This window comes from Nanorana parkeri, unplaced genomic scaffold, assembly GCF_000935625.1.
Source record: "Nanorana parkeri isolate BGI_ZX_2015 unplaced genomic scaffold, ASM93562v1 scaffold63, whole genome shotgun sequence".
Taxonomy (NCBI): Eukaryota; Metazoa; Chordata; class Amphibia; order Anura; family Dicroglossidae; genus Nanorana; species Nanorana parkeri.
Window position 1 is genome coordinate 646179 of NW_017306331.1, and position 27524 is coordinate 673702.

Here is a 27524-nt window from a genome sequence, read left to right on the forward strand (position 1 = left end):
TTTAGCTCCAAATTTCTTTCCTTCCTATGCAAAGCAATGAACAGCCAAGTATCTTCTGACAGATGCCACTGCTTATTTCATTAAGGAGCGGTGTAATACGGGGGACATGGAAGTTGCCTTCCCAGATGGCGTTCTGAAACTCCGGGACCTGGGCTCGTTTGCCAGCTTGAATTCCCAGCCAGTGCTGAGCTCTGCAGCAATCTCGTATCAGATGGGCTGCCAATTCTACCGGGGCCTGTAGCAGCTCTGCGCCATTATCGCGTTCATCAGTCAGTGGTTTTAGGAGTGGAAGGGATTTGATGTTATGTACTGTACGGCCGACCGTGGTGAAGGGCAAGGCCATAAAGCAATATGCCATGAAAGCAATGACACAGCATTAAGAAGGAACCGCGTGGTGTACAAATCAGGGGTTAATGGTCCATAGGGTTATAACTAATTCAGTGTACATGCTGCCACTGCTGCTTGCCAAGAGCAAGAAAACTTCTCCATAATCAAGTTTAATGATTATTTGCCTTGCCTCGATCCACCTAGAACAGAACTAACGTAAAGACTTCATCTGTCCAAATTCAATTTCTTTGTGTGCACTACATAAGAGAGAAAAACTAGATTCTGAATCTATAGAACTGTTTTTCTAAAGTGCTATTGGCATTTGTACTGGCCAAACAATATAACCTTAATGCAATCTGGGGTTACCAGATCTGCCCAAGCGCTGCAGTCATTACAAGAGGGTCTCCATTCCTTTATTAGATTTTATTCTATGGAGAATGTTGCTGGAAAACTAAAGCTGGGTATACACGGTTCTATTTTTTCATTCAACGAAACAGATATCTCCATTAACGCTTATGAGCGTTGATTGAGGAATCCCTTGCTGTTTCTATATCATTGTGCCGCTGTCAGAAAACCCTGCAGCTGACTAGCGGCTGCTAGCTCCATTCGGCAACCGTTCCAAAAGGCTTCTTTGATCAGCTGATTGATGGATGTCGGGCAGAAGTGTACCGACAGCGGCACCCACACAGCGAATTTAAGACTAGCCGAAATTCACTGCATGTATAGCCTACTTAAGGGTGTGTGTTGATGGGCATTTGTTCAAGTTAGATGTTTTTGCATATCCATGAAAGTGGGAATTGTTTGTGGAGTTCAGCTTCAAACATAACAAATGCAGTCATTTTGTAAGCTGAACAAAGAAAATGACACCTAAAACCCAGTAGAACATCTCCATCATAAAAAAACCCAGCTGGGAGTGTCACCTACACATGGGTTTAACAGCCTTTACTGTAGGGGATCTAAATACAACAGGCTCTTCCTAAACATTAGCCATGTTTCTGATTGAATATTGATGAAGGTAGATGATTATCTGTGAAAAACAACAATAAATACAATCTGCTCTATGTGAAAATATCCAAGTAATAATTATCAGATCTGTTAGCCAGAAAGTCAATATATTCAGATTTATTTCTGTGGGCTGAAAAGAGAGATAAGCATGGAGAACATTTTTTTTTCCGATAAGAAAATGGATGATAGTCTAAAATAAATACTACATAACCAGTTAAAACTAGAAGCATTTGTTATGTTTTTTCTTCTCTGCTTGCAGCAATCAGATATTACCTTTCAGTGATTAACCCATGCTAGCAAAAGAACATCTGAATTTGAATGGCAGTTATCAGCTACAAAGACTTTTATGGTCAGCTGTGCATGGGTCTCCGACACATACAGTAACATGGCTTACTCACCTGCCGGACAAGTCCCAGCTGTAGTGACCAGAAGAAAATGATCTGTGTGTCCTCTGGATCTAGCTCATGCGCTCTGTAAAAACAGCATCAATCAGTTACCACAGATAACTCTCATTATTGCTTAAAAAAACAAAAATAAAAAACAGCATGCATTATATCGCCAAGGTTTTTGGGCACTTGACCATCACACCTATATGAGCTTATTGGACATCCCTTTTCAAAACCATAGGCATTAATATATAGGTTGCTCCCCTTTTATGGCGGTAACAGAATCTGGTGTTCCAGGGAAAATGTTGGAGTGTGTCTTTGGGATGCAATTGCCAAAGGTGTGCAATAGGGTTGAGGACAGAGCTGCATGTAGGCCATTTGAGTTCCTTCACACAAAACCCATGTCCTACTTGTCCTTGCTTTGTGTACAGGGACACCGTCAGGCTCGAACAAAAAAGGATCTTTCACAAACTGCTGCCACAGGGCCACAAGGGATCTTGTCCTAAATGTGTAGGTATGCTAAAGAATTAACAATACCTTTTATTGCAAAACCTCTCAACTGAATAATTTGGAGGGGTGTCCACATATGTCTGACTATATAGTGTAGCACATACCATTGACCAGCACAGTAGAAAAAATGTTCATCCCTTGGCTCTTCAACCAACACATGACTAGAACATTTTGAGGGGAATTTATCAAAACTGGAGCATACAAAATCTGGAGTAGTTCCCTCAATTGAGCCTGGGGATTTACAAATTACAATGTACAAGTGTCCCATTGCACTCCAGACCGGAATCCCTTAGTAATTTACTGGAAGGGTGCTGGACGAGAAGTGGATGGCGCCGCACAGATCCATGTATACAGAAGTAATCACCCCACACACCAAGGTCCCATGCATCAATTTGTCCTTTTATTCAAGTCAGATACACATGACATCACAAGCATAAACCAACGTTTTGGTACCTAACAAGGTCCCTTCATCATACAAAAAGCAAAGTGACTTATGGCTTTTTGCCTGATGACGGGACCATGTTAGGTTCCGATATGTTGCTTTATGCTTGTGATGCCATGTGTATCTGACGTCAATAAAAGTTCGAAAGGTCAGGACCCTGGTGTGTGGGGATTTACAAACACCCTTTAAATAAAACCCCTAAAACGTGCACTAGAAGTGCTGTCTAGAAGCAGTTTTCACACATTGGCAGTTATTATCTTTCTCATCCTGCATGACCCATGTGAGAGTACGTTTTCCTTGCTATGAATGTTAGATTTTACATGATTGGGGGACCCATTGGTTAGCAAAGCTTTCTTATTTAACAGTGGGCTGGCAGGCCTTTGTTTTATTGGGTGGGGCTTAGGTTCATGTCAAACAAAGTCAAATCTCTATAACAAAGTGAAAATTCCCCTACATAGGGCATACAGGAGACTTTTGTGGATACGAGAGGTAATAGCAAGCATCTTTTGGCATCCTCTGTTAGGCAGCACTTTAACTTTTTTTTTTACCCTTTTTTAAATTTCAGAATTAAAGGCATCCCTGCTTTTATATGTACACCTCCTTTGAGGCTCCCAAAGGTATGAGAATCCAAAAATAAGGTCTTAAGTGTCAGCGTATAAATAGCTCTTTTTGTGTCATGTACAAATGTACTTTGTGCTTGTAAAAGAGCTGTTTAAGGGCTCAAATCATAGCAATGTCTCTATGGAGGTTTTAATTTTGATGCTGCCATTATTGTACGTAGAATAAAAAAGCTATTTATACACTTATACTTAGGACCTTTTTGGGGTCACCTTAAGAAAACCTTGCTTACTTACCCTTCCTGCCGCCCACGTCATTGATTTCCACTGCCTCTACAAGTCACACTGACTGAAACATCTGTGCTGTGACTGACAGAGTCTGTGTTGAGGTTTCTTCCTATGGCTCCTATGTCACTATTGTGTCCAGGAATTATGTGGGGGTCGGAGGAAAGAACACAGCACAGAGGTTACCAGGCATTTGACAATCTTTAAAGTGTTGGATGCTGAAGATTTTTCAGCCAGGGTAGTTGTGAAGACAGTGAAGGCCGCTAGTAAAGGTGTCAGAAAGTGTAAATATTAACCTTTTACCTTGCACGGATGCCTTTGCAAGATTAAAAAAAAGGAACTGAGTCACTTTAAGTCACTGATCTGATCTCATTAGTAAGTTTATGTATTCGTGGCTACAATTGACTCTTCAAATAGTATAGCTATTAGGACATTAATTCCTCGCTTACTTTCAACTCCACAATAGGAGTGTGATTAAAGTACACATACATACACATAATAATAATCTTACTTCTGTAATGCCTGGAGAGCCTTCTTGCTCCAATCATCCTGAGTGCTTTTCTGAATGGCTGCAACAAAGAGAAGTGTTTCTGTTGAGATAAGCTAAACATAATAAATTCTCAATGGCTAAGCAAAGAATTTAAAGTTATGGAAAGGTTAATTCACACACTAAGTATTTATCTTCCAGGAGTTCAGTGTTTAATTTAAGGTCCACAGTTTATATATAATACATTTCAACTTTATATCCTTGTCAGGATGTACTAAAATATAATGTTAATTGGAGCAATTTTTTAAAGTACAGGACAAGCTAACATCAAGATAAAAGCAGACACTGCTGCCACCTGCTATCACCTCTCCATTGGTAAGTACATTTTGTGCATAGCAGTGTGGGATGTGGGGTGACATGTCTAAATGCCAGCTTATTGCTTTGCATGATCTTGCTTTTGTAAATCCAAAGAAGATAAGAAAAACATTAAAAAAGCACTGTTGCAGTCGGTGATCTCCAAAGACTGTATGGAGGCATAGCAGTAAAGAAATCATCATGTATGATTCTTCACAGTGAAGACATTGAATAAAACAGGAATGTGGAGCAGACACCTTGTTTGTTCTCAGTCCCTGTCTACAGTTACATTATAGACCACCGTCAAGCTGAATGTAAGCAGAGCAACTTTTAAAGGTGGCCTGGACCGATGATAGCGGTTCTAAAGCCACGGAAAGAGCAAAGAAAGCAGTGCCAGATTCCATGTGCAAAAGTGCTTGGTATCTCTGGATAAATTTAAAAGTAAAGTTATCCTTTCAAGTCTCAGTAACAGAATGATATGATGTGTTTATATTAATATTCTCACAAATGCAAGTGAAGGCAAATCTGACATGTCAAAATGCGAAAGGTGAAACTTTACAGTTGCAAAATGCAGGCACTGAAAAATAAGTTTCGTTATATTTTGTGTCTGTTCAGACAGAGCTGTACTAGAAAGGTCCAAAGTTAATTTAAAAAAAAAATTCTGTTCATTCAATTTTTACACAAGAATAAAGTACACACGAAACAGTTATAAAACATATGCAAAACGGGACTAGAACAACCTAAAGGAACACTGCAAAACCTAAACGCCTAATCCCCCAATTACCAGTTCAAAGTGGAAGTAAGACGAAATATAAAATTCAAGAAAAATTATAAAAAATTCCAAGGAAACCTAAAAAATTCCAAAAAAACCCTCAAAAGTGCACAGGTGTAGTTAACAAAATAGTACATCCTAGTAGCACAACTCAAAGCAGAATATACAGGTAAATGCACGGCATCTTAGAGTCCCCATTGTATCAGACGTTTCAATCCACACAGCCCAGACTTTGTCAAACTTCAAAGGGTAACCTCTATTGGTACATGTATCCTTTTAAAGTGCACCAAGGAGTTGACTAGCTGTTTCCACGTATCCACAGTAGGTGCAGACCTCTTTTTCCAGTGTAGGAGAATATCTTTTCAAGCATAAAAAATGAGAATCCCCAATAACATACAAACTGCCACCTCAGGGAGTTAAATGTTCTGCAAGTTCCCAAAAGTTAATTTATTAGTGTCATTTACTCCCTGTTCCCAGTACAATATGTTGTTTAGGCATATCTCATTTGACAACAAAAATGAAGATTGCTGTATGTGGCTTTCCTTCAAATGAGTGTTTAAAAAATTCTAATGTTGTCCTTAGAAACCACTTTAGAGTGTGCTTATGCTATCCAAGATAAACCAACACATGAAAGCTCTTGAACCTAAGCAAAAAAGATCATCCAGGGTTTAAAATTTCTTCTTAACTTCCTAAACAACATGAAACCCACCACCCTGTGAAAGAATCAGCCCTGTGCTCATGCCTGAAAACATAACACTTTGGGTAGACTTTGCCAAAGCATTTCTTAAAGGCTTTGAAGATGGACAGCAAAATGTAAGTCAACCATCAATGAAGACAATGCTTAGGTCTTTTCCAGAAGGACTTTGCTCTTCATTAATAAACTTTATCTTGATGAAAAAAGAAGATGAAGGGTACCACTAAGTCATAAGCTCCTTCAAAATAAAGAACCGAATTGTGTTAAAAAAAGGATATCTGCATTATATTTGATGGTAATTATAGTGGGAAGTCATACATAAACCTACATTTCTTTAAAGGTTAAAAAAAAAACGTTGTTAGCTTTCCTTTTTAGCCTTCTCTGTGAGGATCCCAAACCAGTGTTAGGATACTTGCAGACATGCAAGGATGGCATGGGTTACTCAAAGCCAACTTCCAAATGGGCCAATTTTCCTATAAAAAGGAAGCTGGTCAAGCGATATGTCAACCAATACATTTTGATGTTTAGACAAGTTTAGCCATGTTTCCACAGGTGAACAGAATGTCTAAGGTCATAAAGTGCTCACATATGGAGGCAAACTTAAAATTCAGAATAGAGGAATACTTAGGAAGAGAACCAAAAGTACACCAAACAACTCAGAGTTGAAAAAGCAGAGGGAGACCAGACAGAAGGATGAGCGAGTAAGGACTGTCCCACATTAGTGTTCAACACCCAACCAAGTCCAGATAGGACTGCTAACCAAACAGGTGGGTGACAGAACCATAGGTGAGTGCCTGGGACCATCATAGTTGTGTATATGAGTTGTTCTCTTTAAATCTGAAAGTCATAAAATATAATTATTGTAATTTTATATTATTATAAGCCTATGAACTCTCTATAGCTTGGGAGTAGAAAAAGTGCTTTGTGTCTCCAGTAGTACATGGTTAATTGTCTCCTCTGCTTTCAGGGTCCCAGGAGTTTAATTACAGCCCAAGTTTACCACACTTGAGCTACCACAAACTGTTGATGCTTTACAACAAACAGATTCACAGAGTTTTACTGTAACAAAAAGTTAGCTTGGACCATGACATATGCATTTATAAATATATTTTAACAAACTTTTTACATACATAAACAATGCCAAGATTTTTATCTTGTAAGTGAAGTGGTTCTTTTATCAGAGATGTGACTACATTTTTCAACCTTCCTTAAATACGATAGTTGAAAATTGGATTGGTTCCTGAGAACACAGACATTTTATTGATACTGATTCATCCATGTTTGAATTTTAAAAGACAATTCCACACAAAAAAATGGTTTCTAGTATCTCTGTGACTCCAGTGTTGAGATATCACTAACCCAACAAAATTCCACACTTTGCCTATCTGCTATGGCCCTCATAAAGCCAAATGATGGTATTATGCTAAACAAATAACTGGAGAACCTAGTTGCAATTACCTTTTCATAGATTTGTGGCAGAGGACAGAGAGAGAAAGCACTCTGTGGAAACCTGACCACTGGATTCTCAAGAAAAATATAAGAAACTGATGCATATCCAACCCACTGACAATGACTTAAAACTGATATGTAAGGTAGAACGGACCTGAATTCAAACAGGGATCATCTTTTAGGGAACATCTAGAAATGTTTATTGTGCTTAAGCAGTACCCTGAAAAAAGGGATTTTAGACTTACCTCTAAAATCCTTTTCTTGGCCTACAGCCTACAGTAGTCATAGATGAGGGGTTCTATGCAGCTACTTTCAGGTGATTGGACACTGGCAAACAGATTTATAGGACAGCTCCATATAACCCCTCCCCTACTGTACTTCAAGAAAGGATTTTATAAGTAACTAAAAAGAAATCCCATTTTCTAAATTGTACAGTACAGAGTGCAGGACTCAGGCTTAGTTAAAGATAACTGGGATGTCCAAAACAGCATAGCAAACAAACACCCACAAAGAAACAAGGAGTTAAGGACCCTTAACATGAACAGCAGCCTGTAGTACCTCGCATCTGAAGCTGGCATCAGAGGAGGCCTGTACATCCACCTGGTAGAACTCAACAAATGTGTAATAAGACCAGGTGATGGTCTGCAACTCTGTAAAACAGATGCCTAATGCTAAAAAGCCCAAAAGGCACCAACGAACCTGGCAGTGTGTCCTAACCGGGAATGGTGGAACCCTATCCCGCAAAGAATAGGTTTGAACAATTACCTTTATAATCCACCTGGAAATGGTGGAAAAAGAAGCAGTGAACCCTCTGCCAGAACCTTCAGGCAGAAGAGGTAATCTGAATGTTGAAAAAAACCTGTGGCAGAGAAGTACACTTGCCCAACTGTGTACTTATGACCAATGCAGCAGGTAGGAAGGTGTTAACAGACTCTGTGGTGCCAGTAGACAATAGGTTGTGGGTACGAATGCGTGCAAACAGAGCCTGTACCTTGTAAGCCAGAGAGCAGGAGTAGCAGAGGAGGATGCATCCATGCTGGGACCGATGGCCCTTAGCCAGCTCAGGATGTGCGGTGCACAAGTACCCTGGACAGTCTAAAGATACATGAATGACACCAAGCTACCCTAATGTCACCCAACAATGCGCCAAAGTCAGTAGAGTGACTCATCATCCTCATATATGGCAGTGACAGTTTTTTAAAAGTGTCGCGTGCTGTACCCCTGGCAGTGAAACTTGAGTATGCAGTTCATGTTCCCACCAGGACATGGAGAGCAGGCACAGAGGTACCTAGGTTTTTAAACGGCCAGGCCCTTGACTTACCACACTCATGAAAGTGGCCACATGGGCCAGAAACAGGGAGATAAACCCTTGAATCTTCACCCACTTCAGACGGGTATACCCCTGAGGGGTCTGCAAGGACAGGGTCTCACCATGTTGGATATTGCCACAGCCCTGGACCTATGTAGCACCTTGTGGCTAACTCAATGTACTGCATCCAGTGCCTGAAGCAACATTACTGGCTGCCCACTTGTTTACCTTCTGGCAGCGTCTGGGTTCAGTACCTGAGGCTATGCCAAGGGGCACCAATCTGGAAGTTGCAAAGGCAGCCCCAGTGGCTATAGAACAGTTAAGGGAAACGTTATAGAAGAATCTGTAGATATTGGTACAGAAACCAAATCCCCGCTCAATAGAGAAAATATATCAATAGCCTAGGACACAAACAACTAAGGATTGCTAGAACTGGGAGGAGAAATATGGGGCTGTCCTAACAACTCTATTTGGCAAAGTCCAGTCACCTACAGGTAGCTGCATATAACCCACCCCTCTAAGTCGACTAAGCCTGTGTCCTGTACTGTACAATTAAGAAATATACCATTTGTCTGGAATTCCTTCCAAAAAATAGAAGTGCACTTCCTGTGCCGAGGAACTCACTTGCTTGCACGCACCTCATAGTTGAATATCTGCATTGTGGGATGATATAAGGCACTGTGCCATAGATTGCTAGTCTCACAAGATCTGAAGTGGGATTTTGAATGTTCTTCTAAGTGGAGGGGAAGCTGTTCCTAAAGGACTGCAATGCAAAAGTCTCCCTGCTGCAACTTAATTAATTCTGTGGATTTGTGCTTCCATCACAACTACTGCTACTTCTTGAATATTACCCCACCAGTAATCAGATTACTAGTGTTTAGGGGGGTCGATCTGATATAAGGGATCAAAATCATGCTTCTCTGCCAAGATGCCCACCTCCACACAGAGACATAGTGATGAACAAGGCATGGTAAATAATTAATTGGGAAAAAAGAGAAGAGAACCTGCAGGCAATACTGGTAACTAATCCTTTGCCCCCTGCTTGCCTTTTTTTGGGCACAGCTTCCACAGTGCAGGTCCTCTTTAAGGGTAAAGCTGCATTTTATATTTTTACAGAGACAGAAAGGAAAACAACTGAAGAGAGAGGATATTACCATCAGTAGCTTGCAAGCTGTACACCAGTCCCAGTGCCAGGAATCCTTTTGCGAGCGACTCTCCTGCTTCATCTCCCATGTCTGTCACTTGTTTTGCGAACCGCTCCCCTTCTTCTAACTACAATAAAAGGAAGGAACCAAAAATAAACATGTCAACTGGAGGAGCCCTAAGGCATCTGTTGTCTATATAGCATTATTTTGTACCCGCAGCCTACATGCCAGTATGTGATAACGTTTTTTTTCCCTGACAATTCTCTGCAGTCAGTTATTTCGCCAACCCTTGTGTCAATGCTGCCCTGTTCCATCTCTGCTTCTCTCCTGAATTCTGTGTAAATGGAACTGGCTAATATTAAAGGATTTATTAGGTTTACGAGTGGGGGTACATGGGAGATACCTATCACCACTTTGTTCTTCTGATCTCTTGGTAAGATCACGCAGGGGAACAATATCTTCCACTCAGCCAACAGCCTTTTCCTCCAACAAAGGTCCCCAAAAGTCATCTGCAGTGACCTGGTATGCCCCACAGGGAGCAAAATAGCACCCAAAGTTGCCAAGATTTATGATATTGGATATGCAATGTATTTAGTTATCTTAACGTAAACCTGTCAGCCAGATTTTTTAAAATGAAAATTTTGTCTAAGAGCAGACTCTACAAAGTGCTTGCTATTACCATAGTTGAGAAGCAAATAATTCTCTGTGGGGTCTATTTATCAATTTGTTCACCCAAGATTCACAAAGCTTTCAATCAAGATTCACTTATTTTTCTAATAGACTGTTAAAAATGTGTATCCAGGGTAAAAGCATGATAAATAATCCCCTGTGTTTCTTTTCAAAACCAATGTCACTTTGTTACCAGAGTTTTAAGCTGTTTGGATGGTTTGGCCCAAACCATACCAACTGCATTGCAATGCTAAATGGGATTCGTTCCAATGTTAAAGAATTTGAGCCCATGGTAACCAAATTAATCTAGTTTCAGATTTCTAGCTAGTGCAGAAAATAGCAGGAACCTTGTGCCAATGGTGCCAATTCTTAGACAGAGTCATGTTCACACTTCATGAGTACTTGGAATGAGGGACGTGATGCAAAATTTAACCTTATTTATTACAGATATTTATATAGCGCTGACAATTTACACAGCGCTTTTACATACTCATGGAGCTTACAATCTAAGGTCCCTATATCCCATGCATACATACAGGGCCGATTTACCTTCCAGCATGTCTTTGGCATGTGGGTGGAAACCAGAGTACCCGGAGGAAACCAACGCAAGCACAGGGAGAACATGCAAACTCCTTTGCAGATAGTGACCTGGCCAGGATTCGAACCAGGGACCCCCAGTGCTGCAAGGCAGAAGCGCTAACCACTACGCCCCTGTACTTTAACCTTACTTTAACCTTACTTTAACCTTCCTTTTTTCCATAAAAAAGGAGAATTTGTGAAGCACAGGATCACCGACATCAAAATCAATGGAAAACTAATTTAAACAATAATCATATTATAATCTTAAACATCTGGGGATAATACATACAAAATGTTCACCCACCCCTGGACTGAATTCGTATGAGAGATGTTTTTTGATTGAGGCAAGACCAGTGGGGCAGCAGCATTGCACCTGGAGAACAAGGCCCTGTATTGCAACTAAATGCACAACTAAATACTGCTGACTTGGGCAAGTCAAACTTCCCTACCACCTTCAATCTTCTCTCCGCCCCAGCCTGCTGACTGGACAGGTAAAGAAGAGCAGCAAACTGATAAGGTCTTCCCTCTGCTCACACTTCTCTCTTCTATCATCATTCTACTTGTTAGCATATTTGCATGCAGTATATCTGATTGACTCCCAGTCCTGCCCCCAGGGGATTGCAAAAGGCTGATAGCAAGTCAAATCCAGGAATTTGCATAAATTTCATTAAAAATTAACAATGTATATCATATAATTTCTGTATCATATCTGTAGTTCTACAAAAAAAAAAAGCATTGGCTGGAGTTCCACTTTACAAGCACCGAGTTTTTGCTCTGCAGACATTAGCATGTATGCCTTCTTAATATAACCACATAGACTTTATATTTGCATTTAGGTTCCACTGTGCAGAGACCACAAATGCATAATAGCTGAACAACAGTCAGTTTTAAATCTGTTTTATCAAGAGACTACTTCATGCTGTTATTAATTTCTGCAAAATCCAGCGCTCGGGTGATAGAGTCAGCGTATTCCAGTGTCCTCGTTTCACCTGCTTCCCACACGTGTAGCTCTTTCAGGAGCCTCAGTGTGAAATCTGCAACAATAGTGCACCTAGGAACATCCTGTATGCCAGATGCACATTAATGTGGCCGCGATGGAAATCACTAGAACTGGAGCATGAAATCCAGGCATTAATTCACCTTTAACAAGCAAGCATCATTAGAAGTCTAACTTGCAGTCTTCCCGCAGTGAGAGAACGGAAACTTTGATTATTATTGGCTGCACCTATCGACAGGTTCTAAAGACTCATGGAATTTTAAGCCCTCATTAAAAACAACACGTTGTAAAATGTGAGATCCATATTTGAGAGCTGTGAAAATTTATATGTGAGACAGCTAACGATGTAGAGTTGGAGAGCTAAAAAAAAAATGGGCATTAGGGTTCATTTACACATCTGCCGTAACACACAGTATCCCATGTTGGGGCAATGCAATTCCTTCTAAATGGTACCCCAACACGCCTTCTCAATGCACTCGTGCACATTGAATTGCGTTGTGCAGTCGACAATCCTATATGCACCTTTTTGGTGCGTTATGCATCCCATTCAAATAAATAGGTTGCCTTGTCACCATGCAGCACAACGTGCATCAAAAGGATTTCACAAAGACAGCTAAACCATTTGAATGAAGCTTGAAAGAGACACTATCACCTTGACCATGCAAGGCAAAGTGACAGTGTCTTTGGAGAGAAAATCACCTGGCCCAAACATACTCACCTTACCTGCGCACTCTTGCAGCTCCCTGATTCTCTGCATCCAGCGTTAAAAATCGTGTTGACAACCTGGGGAAGCAGTGAATCCACTCCCCTGGTCATGTCACAGTGCTCAGGCCTAGTGATTAGCTGCCAGGCTCAGGCATCATCACAGGGGATCAGGTCAAATGCTCCTCCATACCTGGAAGTGCTGGGTATCTTTGCAGGCTGTGGAAGAACACAGAACTGTGGTGGGTAAAGGAAAATTGAGTATGTGGGGGCATATTGGTAAGGTGACAGTGTCTCTTTAAAGAAGAAGTATCACCTTGTATTTCAGTCACCTAAGGCTCCATTCACACCTAAGTGTTAGCGTTTTTGCACACATTAGCGTATGTTTTGTTTAGTGTCTCGTCTAGTGTGCATTGCACATTTTTGCGTGCATTAGACACGAGCACATGGAAAAGCAAGTTTTAGGGAGCAGATTCAAATACATTGCGTGAATGGACAAAGCACGCGCAAAACACTTTGTTGCACGTTTTCAGGTGTTTACATTGAAGTCTATGTGTCCAAACAGGCTGTAATCTGCCCCCAAAAAGCTCATGAACTTTTTCCAGAGTTTGGCATTTTACAGCTTGAGACAAAACTCTCAGATGTGAACACAGGCCATTGAAATTAATGGGATTTCTTGTGTTGAGAGTTTTGTCGCACTCTGCTTTGAGCGTAAAAACGCCTAGGTGTGAACAGGGGCTTATGCACCTGCATCACCTAGGTTTCCCAAGCATACAAGTGGCCGTTTCAATATATTGTTATGCACAGGCTCACTAAGCAATAGCTAGACCAGTAGGCAGGAGAGGGTGAGGCCAGCCAGGAACTTTCATATTAGGAGTTAGAGGTCCGATAGAAGATTGCTAACGCATATTTGCTTTACTGTGCAGAATAAAGCTGCATTGTGTTTGCAAAAACAATGTAAATATAGTTTACAAATGCCATATTATAAATGCCGTGCTGTGTAAACAGTGGAACAGACCTAAGATTGTTAGTCTTTTATGACCTCTATCTCCTTCAAATAATTCTCTCTGCAAATGAATTTCTATCCAAGAGCCGTTCAGGAATGACAAATACTGCTGCATATATGGCACAAAAGTCACAAACAACGCATTTAAGATCATTGTTGGGCAAAGGCCAATGTGATGTCAGCGTGTCCTCTAAAAGTCTACATTTGGCAGGTATAAAGCTGATGCATTCCTCGGACTTTACTCTGTAGCAATAAACACCTCTGATATTGCACAGACTTCTGCTCTGATAGTTAACACAAAATGGCTGACCCAAAGCTATGGAATGCCAATGGGGAACGATCCAAAACAGTAGTTAGTAGAATGCTTAAACCGTCAGGATGTCCAAAAGCTGTCCATCTGTGATACATCCACATCAAATCCATGACTCATGCACACAAAATGAAAGGGCGCTCCCTTCTCCGTTCTAGCAACTAAATACACAGCTGAAACGCATAAATGGAAATTGTTTAGAAGAGATATAAGGGAAAAGAGAAAGCACACTGGTCTAGACTCTAGTGTAGTAATATTAAACACCTTTATTAAAAATAAGTTATTGCACTCACATATATAATAGCATGTGAACTGTTAACATTCAGAAAATGCAGTCCAAAATGCAGTGCATTTCGAGCTTCAGATGGTACCTCGCTCTTCTCCATACGTGTCCTGGGTGTGGGATGCGTTATGGTGAATTTCTCTCCATCATCAGCCTGAAGCATGCAACATTTCCATCTCCGAATGCTGATGTTTTACCCAACTGTATTGCTTGTCAATGGTCATGAAAGTGCATTGAGGAATTTAGATCAGCATATACACAAAAAGCTCTTCATGCTTTTATATATATGAGTGCAAGATATCCCTTTTATCAAATGTGTTGCTAATGCTCTGTACATAGTAGTGCACCACATTTAAAAAAAACACAGCAAGACCCATTTTTTTATTTGATTGAATGTGCTGCCTAAGGCAACGCACCTCAACACATGACACAAGCTCCTCCTTGCCCAGGTTGGCACATACCAGGAGAACAGTTGTATCGCTACTGTGTGTCCGCCAACTTATGTCATATGATAAGGAAATATGCACTTATCCTTTTAAGGCCCCATTCACACGGGCTGTTCTGTAGGGATGCACTGAAATTAAATTTTTAGACTGAAAATAAAATTAACAAATGTGTCAGGTCGAAACCAAAACACACTTTTTTCCCCCAACCTTTTAAATCTTTTTAAAATTATTTTTGTATTATTTTATTTTTTATTCTATTTACTGTGGGTGCTTTGGAGAAATATCAGGGGTCTAAACAGACCCCTGATATTTTCCTTTTAAAATAGAGAAAGAGATTGAGGACACAGGGTCCTAAATCTCTTTTTCTGCAGCCCCTGTTATGTATAACCAGAAAGCCTCTATACTGAGGTCTCTCGATTTATAAACTGCGAGATAGTATCAGTTACTATGTCCACAATCATGAATGAACAGAAAGTGATGTAGAGCACTTCCTGTTCAATCATACCTTGGGACACAGTAAGCTTACAATGTCCTCAATTATTTACAAACACTCAGCGGTCCATAACGATCGTTGAGTGTTTGTACTCCGTTGTCTATCCTGACTGCTCTGTCTGTCACAGTAGGCCAAGCAGGGCAGTGTGGGAAGAGAGCTCGGCCTCCTGTGACAGCTGTCTCCTCCCTGCTTGGCCTCCTGACAGCTTCTCTCCTCCTCACTGGGTGCTGGCAGCTGAATCGGCTATGTGTCCCCTCCGATCTCTTTTGCCGACACAGGTGGGGGAGAATAGCGAGATTGGAGAGGACACAGACCAGCGCCCAGCGGGGAGGAGAAGCTAGGGATGCACTGCACTTTCGGACATTTTGGTACTATCAGCATTTTGCCCATTGTATCATTTTCGGCTGAAAATTCAGTGCATTCCTAGTGATCTTGGATCCCTACGGCAAGAACATATGGGTTCATGTGGCAGGAATATCAAGTGTACAGATGCAGCCGCTGTACCCATCGTAAGTAAATTAGAGGGTTGCAGCGGCCACTTCTGTCAGCAGCAGTCAGCCGATTACAAGTGGTTTGGGATAGATGATTGTTGCTGGACGCATCTATCCTGCCCACCCTCTCACTCTCTACTAAGTGCCAGTTAGTAAAAAGAAATCACCCCACTATCATGGTTTAACGTAATAAAGTTTGTGGTGGGAAAGGCAGGTCCTCTTAAAGCCACACATTTAGTCATCTGTTGGTCTTATTGCCTCCTCATTATATTAATCTGTGGCAGTGGGGTACTTTTCCAGCCTAACAGTGTAAAGGGTCTCTCTGAGATTACTGGCATCCAGGCTGCCACCCGCTCTGACCCACTGTACATCCACCATTGGTAAACAACTTCTTGGTAATTGTGTAAATGGGCAAACACAGCTTGCCTTTGAGATTAGTTTGAGAAGCTTACAAGTATCACCTGAGACCTTTCTGGCATCTTTCTGACCTGCAGTTGACCTTCTTCTCAGGTGCATCAAGCTGCTTTTGCATTCCTATTGATTCGTATTGGGGAAAAAGCAGTTCTGATGCAAACAAAATCCCATGGACAACATCTTAAGCCGTACATATGCATACACAGCTAATCACATCACCCAGCATATAATGTGGGCAAGCTTTAGGACATGCTGACAATAGCTACATGCAGATCGCTATGTGGTTGCTTGTTATGCAAACCCTGATGCAGTTCAAATCCTGTAGCAAAGATTGTTCTCATTAAAGCCTTGGAATGGTAAACTTTACAGCAAATTATCAGCAGCTCATGAGGGTGCAGCATCTGTTTATTTTATCAGCAGAAATGCTGTCCGACAGGTTTTGTTAAAGCCCAGTTCCGCCTATCTAACAAATTTGATATTGAGAACCAGAACAGCAAAATAATCAACTCCGTAAACATCATTTATTACCTATTGTCACAGACATGTCCCCAAAGCAGAAACAGCACTAAAGCACATCAAACATTTACAGATTAATGGCTCAACTGCAGGTAAACATTATTACTGTTCAGAAGCATGACATTACCAGCTTCTTCACGACTACCATATTAACGAAAATTTTAATCCATCTGAAACAGATCGATTTTAATCGATCTGTTTCAGATGGGGAGGCTGTGATTGGGAGGTCTACAGAAAGCTAACATAGGTTGCAAATGAAGAAACACTGAGTTTGATTGAATGAAACAATGAGCTGTAACTGTCTGCATGTATAAAGGATAACTTTACATGCTTGAATTACACTTTTGTGATCTTCTGTAGTGATTTAAAGTACACACATTAATGCGAACTGTGTTGCGTGATAATGTGCAAGATCCCGTATGAGTCCACTAGTGTACAGCCACTCTCAAACATGTGTGAGATATTGCTGCCATATTAACCTAAGCTTCAAAGAAAGCAGAAACATCGAGAGTAAAGGAGGCATACATTGAGCATGTCTATCGATCATATCAGGGGCGTAACTAGAAATCACAGGGCCCCATAGCAAAATTTTGTATGGGACCCCTTTGATCTCTAATTTCCCCTTCTGCTTTCAGTTGACCCTCTGCAGAGGTCGGACACACTCCATGCTTAGTCAGACATATAGCTCTGCAATTGGCAAAGCGCATGCTCTCTGCTAATTGGGGAGCAATTGCTAAAAGCAGAGATTACTGCTTACCCTCAGAGAATAACAGTCCCAATTTGCATTATGCTGGGAGGACAAAGGCTTTTCTACAGGCTTTGCTGGGAGGACACAGGCTTTTCTACTCAGGCTGTGGCTGCTTTAGAAAGAAAGCAAACTGTAAACATTGGACACTAAAAACACAAAGCGCACAGCTCACCCCTATCATGTGTCCTCGCAATCCACACTCGGTGCACGGATGACTCTCTTCTAGAATGATAGGCTCAAAAACTGTAGAATAAGCACACGAGGATTTTTCAAAGAAATTCAAACTTTATTTCACATGCATCTATACAAAGAACAACCGCTGACGTGTTTCTGCCTTACTCGGCCTTAGTCATAGCTGGTTGTGATCTAACACCAACCCCACAAAAATTGCACGCCAGACAGGGCAGGGAGAAACACTTAGGAGTACCTATATCTAATAAACAGTCCATGTGATTAAATTTTATTTTAGTGGGGTTGGTGTTAGATCACAACCAGCTATGACTAAGGCTGAGTAAAGCAGAAACACGTCAACGGTTGTTCTTTGTATAGATGCATGTGGAATAAAGTTTGAATTTCTTTGGAAGATCATCGTGTGCTGGTTCTACAGTTTTTGAGTTTGTAAACATTGAACACCTTTTGTATTGTGCTGGGCTATTCATTTTATATTTTTACTTTTGGCAGGAGTTATGCTTTAAGCAGCTCAGTGAGCAAGATGGTGAGCACAATTTTTCCAACAGTAATTTTGCCATTATCATTAGTGCTGTCTTAATAATGAATAATGACTTTAGTAAAAGCACCTATGCAGCAAATGACGTGTGCAAAACTGTGGGAGAAAACAAAAGAGAAGGGCGCCCACCCTAGTGTAGATTCTTTTTTAATATTGTATATTGAGGTAACAATAAAAACACTCACAAAAGTGAATCAAGACAGAAGTGTATAAGGTAAGCCAGAATGACATCTGCAACAAGCTGCACAGAAGATTGTGTGATAGCACAGGACTCCTTATGATGGCGCGTTTCCGGGGCCACGCCCCCTTCGTCAGATCTGAACCGAAACGCGTCATCGTAAGGAGTCCTGTGCTATCACACAATCTTCTGTGCAGCTTGTTTCAGATGTCATTCTGGCTTACCTTATACACTTCTGTCTTGATTCACTTTTGTGAGTATGTTTTTATTGTTACCTCAATATACAATATTAAAAAGAATCTACACTAGGGTGGGCGCCCTTCTCTTTTGTTTTCTCCCACAGTATTACAGCTTCCCAGGCTGAAGTGGGGCAGCACCCCTAGTAATCCTCACCCGCAACTATCCTTCATTTGTTGGTCATCGTTTGGCGCTTCTGATTCATTTTTTATTGACGTGTGCAAAACGTTTAGGACCTCCCAATCTGACCCTCCTACTGTATAACCTCCACTGACTGCATCTGCAAATTGCCGGTGAGCAGATAGTGTCTTCCTCTGGATGGCTCATAAAGTAATGGCCAACCAGAGACAGAAACTTCCCACCTGGCTAAAGGTGCCCATACACTTTACAACCCTCGCAAGACTTTTGTCTTGTGAGGGTTATAAAGTACAAAACGTTCGATCTGCCCATATTGGACAGGCAGATCGTACCTGCAATCATCGCAAGCCCGCCCCCCTGAGGGGTGGGCTTCCGATGACTGCAATGCTGAACGGGCAGTGTGCGCATGCGCACACCGGCCCGTTCGGCAGTGATCTCTCGATCTCTCAGTGATCGTACGATTCTCGGCTGGTTTTCCAACATGCTCGATATACAAAAGATGTGCGACCGTACAGTAGAAACGGTCGCACGCCTTCCATACACTGCACGATTCTCGTACGATCGCGGGATTTCCCGCGATTCTCGTACGAGAATCGTGCAGTGTATGGGCACCTAAAGGTGTGACGCCATGGAAGGCTTCAAATATTGAGCGCAGGTTTTCTGGTGCAAGGCTTATGTTTTTGGGTTTTACAAAGTCTAATTACTGCTAGAAAGGCAGAATGCAGTTTCCTGAGCCGTCATTGCTGTTGTTTTGTATTTCTGCAGTAATCCTTTACATTTTCTGCTTCTAATAAATGCACCTCCAGCAAATCCTTCTCCAGATGTAAATTCTGTACCTATTTTTAAACACTCTGGAAGCACACTGCGCTGCCTAATGCATTATGTAAGATCCCTTTCTTCAGCTGACTTACCCAATGAAGTGGCCCAATGCAGACCTTGGCAGCAAGGAGCAGAACAGTTGGGTCTGTGGGACGCAGCTTACAGCACTCTCTCAGCACTGACACAGCATAGGCATACTGTAGGAGGAAAGGTGAAGAAAGGATTAGACATTCAAAGCCAGAGAAGCCATTAATCATTATTTGTACACACGCACATAGAGATGCATATTTCGTTTATAAAGTTTTTAGACTGCCACCATATTTTGCAGCTTTTTACAGAGCATACTAAACACTTCCCAATTCACCTGCCAGTATGTTTTATGTCTGTGAAAAAAACAGAAACATTTCAGGTGTATGTAAACCTTATCATGGACTTCTCTCTCATTTGTTCCCTTTTGGTGTGTTAAATATACTATTGAAGGTGCTATGTTAAATCTGTTAGATTAGTAAAAAAAAAACAAACAGGTTGATCCTGTCAGAAATCCAGGGAGCTGATAAATTGTGCATTCTACCTTTGCTGTGCTCTTATCAGTTAGTGTGGTCCCCATCTCTCTCTGTGGAGTACAGAACACATCCCCTTTGTCATGGAGAGGAGGAGAGGAAGGTATTCTGTAGTACAAACGCGTTGGGGGGAATTTATTAAAACTGGAGCAGACAAAATCTGGAGCAGCTGTGCATGGCAACCAATCAGCTTCTCTCTTCAGTTTGTTCAGTTAAGATTTGAAAATGAAAGATAGAGTCTGATTGGTTGCCATGCACAACTGCTCCAGATTTTGTATGCCCCAGTTTTGATAAATTCCCTTCACTGTGTCTTATAGTGGCAATGTTGCTCTTCCATAGATACAGTATAGTAAGTAAATGTTGTCACCTTGGGACCGGAAGTGTGTTATTTGCAGGATTAATAGGTAGAAATAAAGGGGGAAAAACCTGCAAAAAAAGAAAACGATTGGAGCTACCACATCTAAGGACTGGTAAGACACAATATTTTACATCTTTATTCTTGGGTTTAGATACATTATAATGAAAGCATATGCAAACCCAGGTATAACATACAAATTCCATGCAGCCAGCTTTTATGGTGTAAACTAAACTAATTTACATATTGACATGACAGTTCAAAACAGCTGCCTTTAAAGGCATGGGTAAAGTGAGATCCTAAGTGTGTTTCCTATGTCAGCCAGAAGTCTGAATGGTTGTTGCAGTTTTAAAGAGACAGACACGCGCTGTCCATTATAGAGTTCTTGCTCTGGAAGCTATATTCTCCATTGTTAATTTTGGATCGCCTGTTGCTGATTACGTCCTCTAACCTGACCTTGCTCCTTGTCTGATACCCAGATGTACACTACTAGTTTCTGACCTCCCTTTTGTCTTTCCCTGACCTTGGTCCTGTCTGATGGCCTGGGTCTGTCTGTACTGCTTACTGTTACTACGAATGCCATCCTGTGGATTCACTCCAGGAATGCCCACTGCACGAATGTATCTTCCCCAAAAGGCACTGGTAAAGCCACCTCACTTGGCTACAGTATATTTTCATCCATCTGTAACTCTCAACATCCTCTATTATCCTCAATGCATCGTCAATGCAACTCAGAAATCCTTACAGTTACAAGGATCATGTTAAGATTGCAAAACTGAAATCGTGTTTGACTGCTTGTAATAGGCAAAGTGGTTTGTCTTGACTGCGAAACATGTACAATATAGCGCTGACCCCATCAGATGAGATAACGTGTGGATATTAGTCATTTGACATATGAGTGGAACGTGCCAAAGTACTCAATGGTGGGGGAAATGTAGAAGTCGTCTGCTGTGATACATCAAATTAAATATTTCCCATATACCTACTTAAGATGTGTTGTATTACACAATTAAATACTATTCTTTCAATGATGATGTAAGCCTACATGTGAATCCATTGGAGAATCGCCTGAGTAGTCCCAGTACCCTGTGTTCAATTATCTGTTGATATTGAAGAGGGATGTTGAGCTACAGAAGCATGTAACAAAAGTCTAGTCCATTTAAGCGATTTGGTTGTAATAGACAGCACTTTCAATGTTATAAACACTGATTAAACAGAGAATAAATAGCAACTAGGCGAAGCCGGCCATGAAGTCAGGCCGGCTCCGCCCAGTTGCTATTGTTTAATGACAGATCAGCATCCCAAGGTCATTTGTGGACGCTGATCTGTCATTACAACTGGGCGGAGCCAGCCGTGAGATCACAGCTGGCTCCGCCCTGCTGTCATGTGAGGGCGAAGGCAGGCTGTTCTCCCGCTTAGACTGTCACTTCAACTCAGTCGAGTTGAAGCATGTGCCTTCAGCTCGGCTAAGCTGCTCGGTCGCTATTGTGAATAGCCCGTACATCAACCCTTTGGTTCGACTGAGGAGAGCTGAAATATCAGCCGAAGCAAGGGCTGGATCCTTCAGCTTTTTAGTGAAAAACCCCCTAGATATTTCCTTTTATAAGTATCTGTGTCAATTTCAGCTATTGAGCTTTGTAAACAGCAGCTTATCTTTTTCAACAGGAGAGCCTGGAAAACACATGAAAGAAAGCTCAAAGCTTGACCTGTTGGCTGAAAAGGAGAATACAGAAAAATAATATATAGTAATTCTATTTACCTCACTAAAAAAGAAAATTACTAGTTTAAATATTGTATTTTTTTAATTCCTTGCTATAATAAATAAAAATGTTCAAAATCGCAATACACTCCCTACAAAGTAGGAGGATGTTTCCCCTCACATAACAAAGAAACTGCAGGGTGTCTGCTTTTCCTCCCCCTCACCTCAGAATTACTTCTTGTTATTTTTATCACAAAGGTACCCTTATTCATGAAATCATTTTCTAGCTGCTAAACGGCATTGCATCTATGGATACAATGAAGGGGAACGAAGCAATAGGTTATCAGATCTACCCCCCACCCACTGCTGCTTCTAACCCATTCTGTCTTCACTGTGAGCATCTTCAACTCTTCCTTACCTCAACGGAGCTTCACAGAACTGTGTAAACACACCTCCGAATGCCAGCAAATTAAAGCTGCAAATCCCTGGACAAATATACTTTTATAATAGAAAAGAAGAATCTTTATCTTAATTCCTCCAAAAATAACAGCAGAAGCAACTTCATTTTCCAGAGTTTTAAATGAAAATCATTTCAGTGTCATCAAAGCAGAGCTACATTGATCTCCATCATTGTGTTCCTTCATCACCTTTCACTTGTCTGTGTTTTACGGATAGGAATAAAATTATATTTAGATGTCGATCTCTAGTAGCTCCCACATTTGGCTGGCCTTATAAATCTGTTTTTCCAAACGCTTTGTCCAATATCCAAAACGCCCTAAACATTAGGGTGCTAAAGCGGAAGTAAAGGCAAGTTTTTTTTTGTAAATACCCCCCGGAGATTTAAACCATAATCTGGTAATCTGCACAGCATATTAGCACATTATGGAAGATTTACCTGCCATAGCTATCCCCTCCAGTGCCGCACTCATCTCTCCCTGCCACTTCCATCTTCTCCAGTCTTTTAGTGCCAATGTTGTCAACTTTGAAGATTAATGTATCCACAATGCCTATAGCTACAGAGGTGAATGAGGGTTTGTTTGATCTGCGCACAGGTTCACTGACCCAAAACAAGTATTCTAAATAAAGCTTTTTTTTTTTTTTTACTTACTTTACTAGTACTCTGTGAATGATTCAAAAATAATAGCCAGGCAGCTATCACATTCAGAATGTAATCAGCATTTAAACAAATATATATATTTTAAATAAAATAAATAAATAATTGGGCAGGCCCCGGCCAATAAATAGCAACTAGGCGAGCAGGGGTGCCCGTTAGGTAGATCGTGATCTACCAGTAGCTCTCAAAGCTGATGCTGGTAGATCATGAAGGGTGTGAATGACAGCCCCTTTGTTCCATTTTGGTATATTTATTTAGCTGTGCACACATGATTACCTATTAGCCTGAGTCTGCTGAGTCAAGCTCCCTGACACCTTTCTGGTGGCTACTGGTGGTTGATGTGCTATGTATTACATCAAAGAATATTAGTTTACACAGCCTGTTGCAACATACAGCAAGGTGAGCCAGGAGAGAGAGAGCAGGGAGAGACAGACAGGAGACAGAACAAGGAGAGACAGCCAGGAAAGAGAGAGCAAGGAGACACAGCCAGGGGAGAGAGCAAGGAGAGACAGCCAAGAGAGACAGCCAGGAGAGAAAATGAGGAATGACAGCCAAGAGAGAGAGGAGAGACATCCAGGAGGGAGAGCAAGGAGAGAAAGCCAGGAGAGCGAGGAGAGACAGCAAGGAGAGAGAGAGAGCAAGGGAGGTTTTTTTTTGCGTTAGTAGATCTCATGTAGCTCGCCATTTGAAAGGTAAATCTTAAGCAACCCTCATATCTCTATAATGACATTTACATTATCATTAAGCTGTGTTTTGTGAATGCAGGGCTTGTAAAACCTCTAGAAACCCATATACTTACCTTTCTTGTGCCTCCACACCACTCCACTTGGCCACCAAGACTAAAATAAAAGCCATGTATCAGCTACAAGTCACTGAAGCTGCAGCTTGCATAAGACTACGCACTACACATTAACAGTGATGATTGGTCTAGTGCAGGGGTCAGCAACCTTAAACACTCAAAGTGCCATTTGGACCCGTTTCCCACAGAAAAGAAAACATCGGGAGCCACAAAACCCTTTTGACATTTAAAATGAAGATAACACGGCATATATCGTTTTTTTACCTTTATGCTATATATAGCATGTATATAGGTATATGTGCGCTTAGTAACGCACTGGACTCTGGACTTACCTGAGACCCCGCAGAGCCCACCAGAGAGTGACCATGCAGAGCACACCATAGATCCTGCAGAGCCCATCTGAGACTCTCTATGGTGGGCTCTGCAGGGCCTCAGGTGGGCTGCTCGCCGGGGTCTCTTTCCCTGTACCTCCTCCCAACTCCTCTTACCTGCTGCTGCTGGGGCCTGGCCTCCTTCACCCCCTCACTTCTGTTCAACAGCTTTTCGGTCCTGAAATGTCACTTCTATCCGACTCGGTGAGTGCAATCTCACATTCCACCCGACTCACAAAGTCGGATAGAAGTGACATTACAAAACCGAACAGCTGTTCCAGGGCAGATCGGTTCTCCTGCACATATGATTTGCGATGCCAATCTGCCCTGGAACAGCTGAGAAAGCGTTGGAATGCTTGACCTATAGGTGGTCACACATTCCACCGCCCAAAAACTGGGCGGGATTACGGCACTGGTCACACATTCCAACCTAGTCACAAACTTTGATAGCGGCCCTGTCTAATCATTTAATCAGAGAAATAGATTATAATATAATAGGCAACATTACAGTGTAATGATCCCCATTATAATCCACGTTTCTAATGAAATGAAATAGCAGCACAGAGTGTGCAGTTACACTCGTACGGAACCGACTTGCCTTCCTCATTCGGACTCACCTGCCAAGCCTCACAGCCAGCATCCCAGCCAGATGGTGTGCACTGCAGGGGGTGGGGCATGTGACACACACTTCTCCTCTACCGCCGCCGGTTACTAGGGATGTGGCTTATTTCACCAGGGGGGGTGCCCAGGACAAGTCCTCACTGGACCCCCCCACAACCTTAGGCTCCGAGGCCCCGGCGGTAGTTCCTCCTCTGGACAGGGAGCCGCAGCAGAGGGATGAAAGAGCCACATGCAGGTCCAGAGTCGCAGGTTGCTGACCCCTGGTCTAGTGATATAATAAGGAACGAGTAACAATCCGTGTACGCATTGCACTCCTTACCGCTTAATCCGTAATGATGGGTTGGGTGCATCAGTAGTCGACGGATGGCCACCGTCTGAATAAAGTGAACGAGTCACATGCTCATAACAAGGAATGAGTCACATGCTCCTTCATACCTGGAAGTACTGGCTATTTCCTTTAGCTCTCAGTGCTGGACAGGGAGTATGGGGCAATAAAGCAAAACTACTGAAAGAACAAAGCACAGGTTTTCTTTAATAGGAATATTTTAAAGTCCAAGTAAAGTGTAACTGACCATTATCTCAACCCTACCGACGCAGTTTACTTCATGGTGCTCATTCTACACTTACCTTTCACTGTATTTCACCTGCATTTCTGCCCTCCTGTTTGCTTTTTAATAATGTATGATAATTCAATTCCACATTTTAGAAATCCCTTTGCTAGTTAAGTGAGTGTTGCAAATATAGACTCACAGCACATTTACTAATTCAGCATCCATAATCCCAAATGCTACTACCCTACAGTATTCAGCAAATCATGTGGGATGATGTGATACTCCAGCTGGAGTGCAATTCTGTGATAAGTTGAAAACACTACACAGTTATGGAGACCACAAAAAGGAAGCCTCAATTCTAGCAGTAATTGTTTCACATGATCCATGTGGAATATGACTCATTTTGGTGACTGCACTGGGTTATGAACAAGCTGTGGGGAAAATATGTTGTTTTGTAATATTTAACCCTTCCCAGGGAAACTGATGGTAATGGCGATCTATTTCTAAGGTCCGTTTACACCAGCAATGCACATTGCCCCGTGGACACTGGTGTGTGCAGTTGGGAAGCTGCACAATGCACTGATTTTGGTTTACTTTTGTTTGGTTTAACTTTATTGAATTGTCAACAACTTGACATTTCACTCAGGTCTATTCACCCCAGCATTTTCACATGCGGTATAGTGAGTTGCAACACCCTGCAGTGAAAAAAAAGTACTGCATGTAGTACTTTTTTCATTGCACACCATCGCAACTTGGTGGTGTGAACTGACTTAAAAGGCAAATTGCCTTGTCTATGCGTTGGGATTGTGCTGAACAAGGCACCTTTGCCCAACGCAGTGTCAGTGCATCTGAAATGAAACGGCCCTAAAGCTGAACTTTGGTTTCCTAAACTCAACCATATGGCAATATATTTTACTGCAAGTAAAAGTCCTAAACCCTGAAGTCCTGCCAAAGTATTCTGTTTAGTTTTTTGTTGTTAGTTTTTTTAGTTTTGGATAGAGTGGAGAAGGCTTAGAAACTCTGTAAACTAATAATTGCAAATTGTGTCATTGTTATGAAGATTGCTGATTTGTTTCTAGATGGATATCAGACCAAACAGGAAGTAAATGGAAGTTTCCCCTGCAAGGACAAAGATAGCACATAAAAAAACACTTTCATTACAGTGAGATTATAACCTCTGTCAGGTTGTTACTGTTTGAAAACCCATAAGAAATATTTCCACCTACTTCTTGCTCTGGTATGGTGTCAGAAGAAAAAGAAGCGAGGGCAAAGCATTTATTAGGGGTGCAGGAAGTATTTAAAACCCAACGAAGGTTCTATTACCTCCTTGCCCTATACTAAAAAAAGGGAAACGTTTTGACGGGAGGAGGTTGCATGCCCCCATCATATTCCATGGTGTTTCACTGCTGTCATGCCATCTATGTTCCTCTCCAGCATATACTGACTACAGTCATACCCTCCATACTCTTCTTCTGTACATGCTGCCTTTCCTGCACTTACTGCTTGCTGTCATACCCTCTACACTCTTCCCTGGCACATGCCACCCACTGTCATAACCTCTATACTCTTCTCCTGTACATGCCACCCACTGTCATACCTTCCACATTCTTCTCCTGTACATGCCACCCACTATCGTACCTTCTAAACTCTTCCCCTGTTCATGCCGCTTGCTGTCATACCCCTTAAAATCCTCTCCAGCACTTACTGCCTGCTGTCATACCCTTCACACTCTTCTCCTGTACATGCCACCCACTGTCATACAATTTACAGTCTTCTTTTGTGCATGCTACCTGCTGTCATACCTTCTGCACGCCTCTCCTGCATATACTGCCCGTTGGTATACCCTTCCCTTTTTCTGCACCTACCTATTGATGTAATACCCTATGAATCTCTATCCAGTACATGCTGCCTGCTATCATACTCTTTGTACTCCTCTTCTGCATCCCATCATATAATATAACGAAAAAACAAATATATAT

At 41.7% G+C, this 27524-nt stretch overlaps 1 protein-coding gene across 1 annotated transcript in view; it reads right to left on the bottom strand.

The window, feature by feature from the left end:
* The window catches only part of TTC7A (tetratricopeptide repeat domain 7A), a 277635-nt gene that overhangs the window by 137775 nt on the left and 112336 nt on the right, over positions 1-27524 (bottom strand). The window contains exons 11-14 of the mRNA XM_018576308.1: positions 19568-19672; positions 9732-9849; positions 4024-4081; positions 1731-1803 (exon numbers count right to left, since the gene is read on the bottom strand). Coding sequence (XP_018431810.1) covers positions 1731-1803; positions 4024-4081; positions 9732-9849; positions 19568-19672 — 354 coding nt within the window. The remainder of the gene's footprint in view (positions 1-1730; positions 1804-4023; positions 4082-9731; positions 9850-19567; positions 19673-27524) is intronic.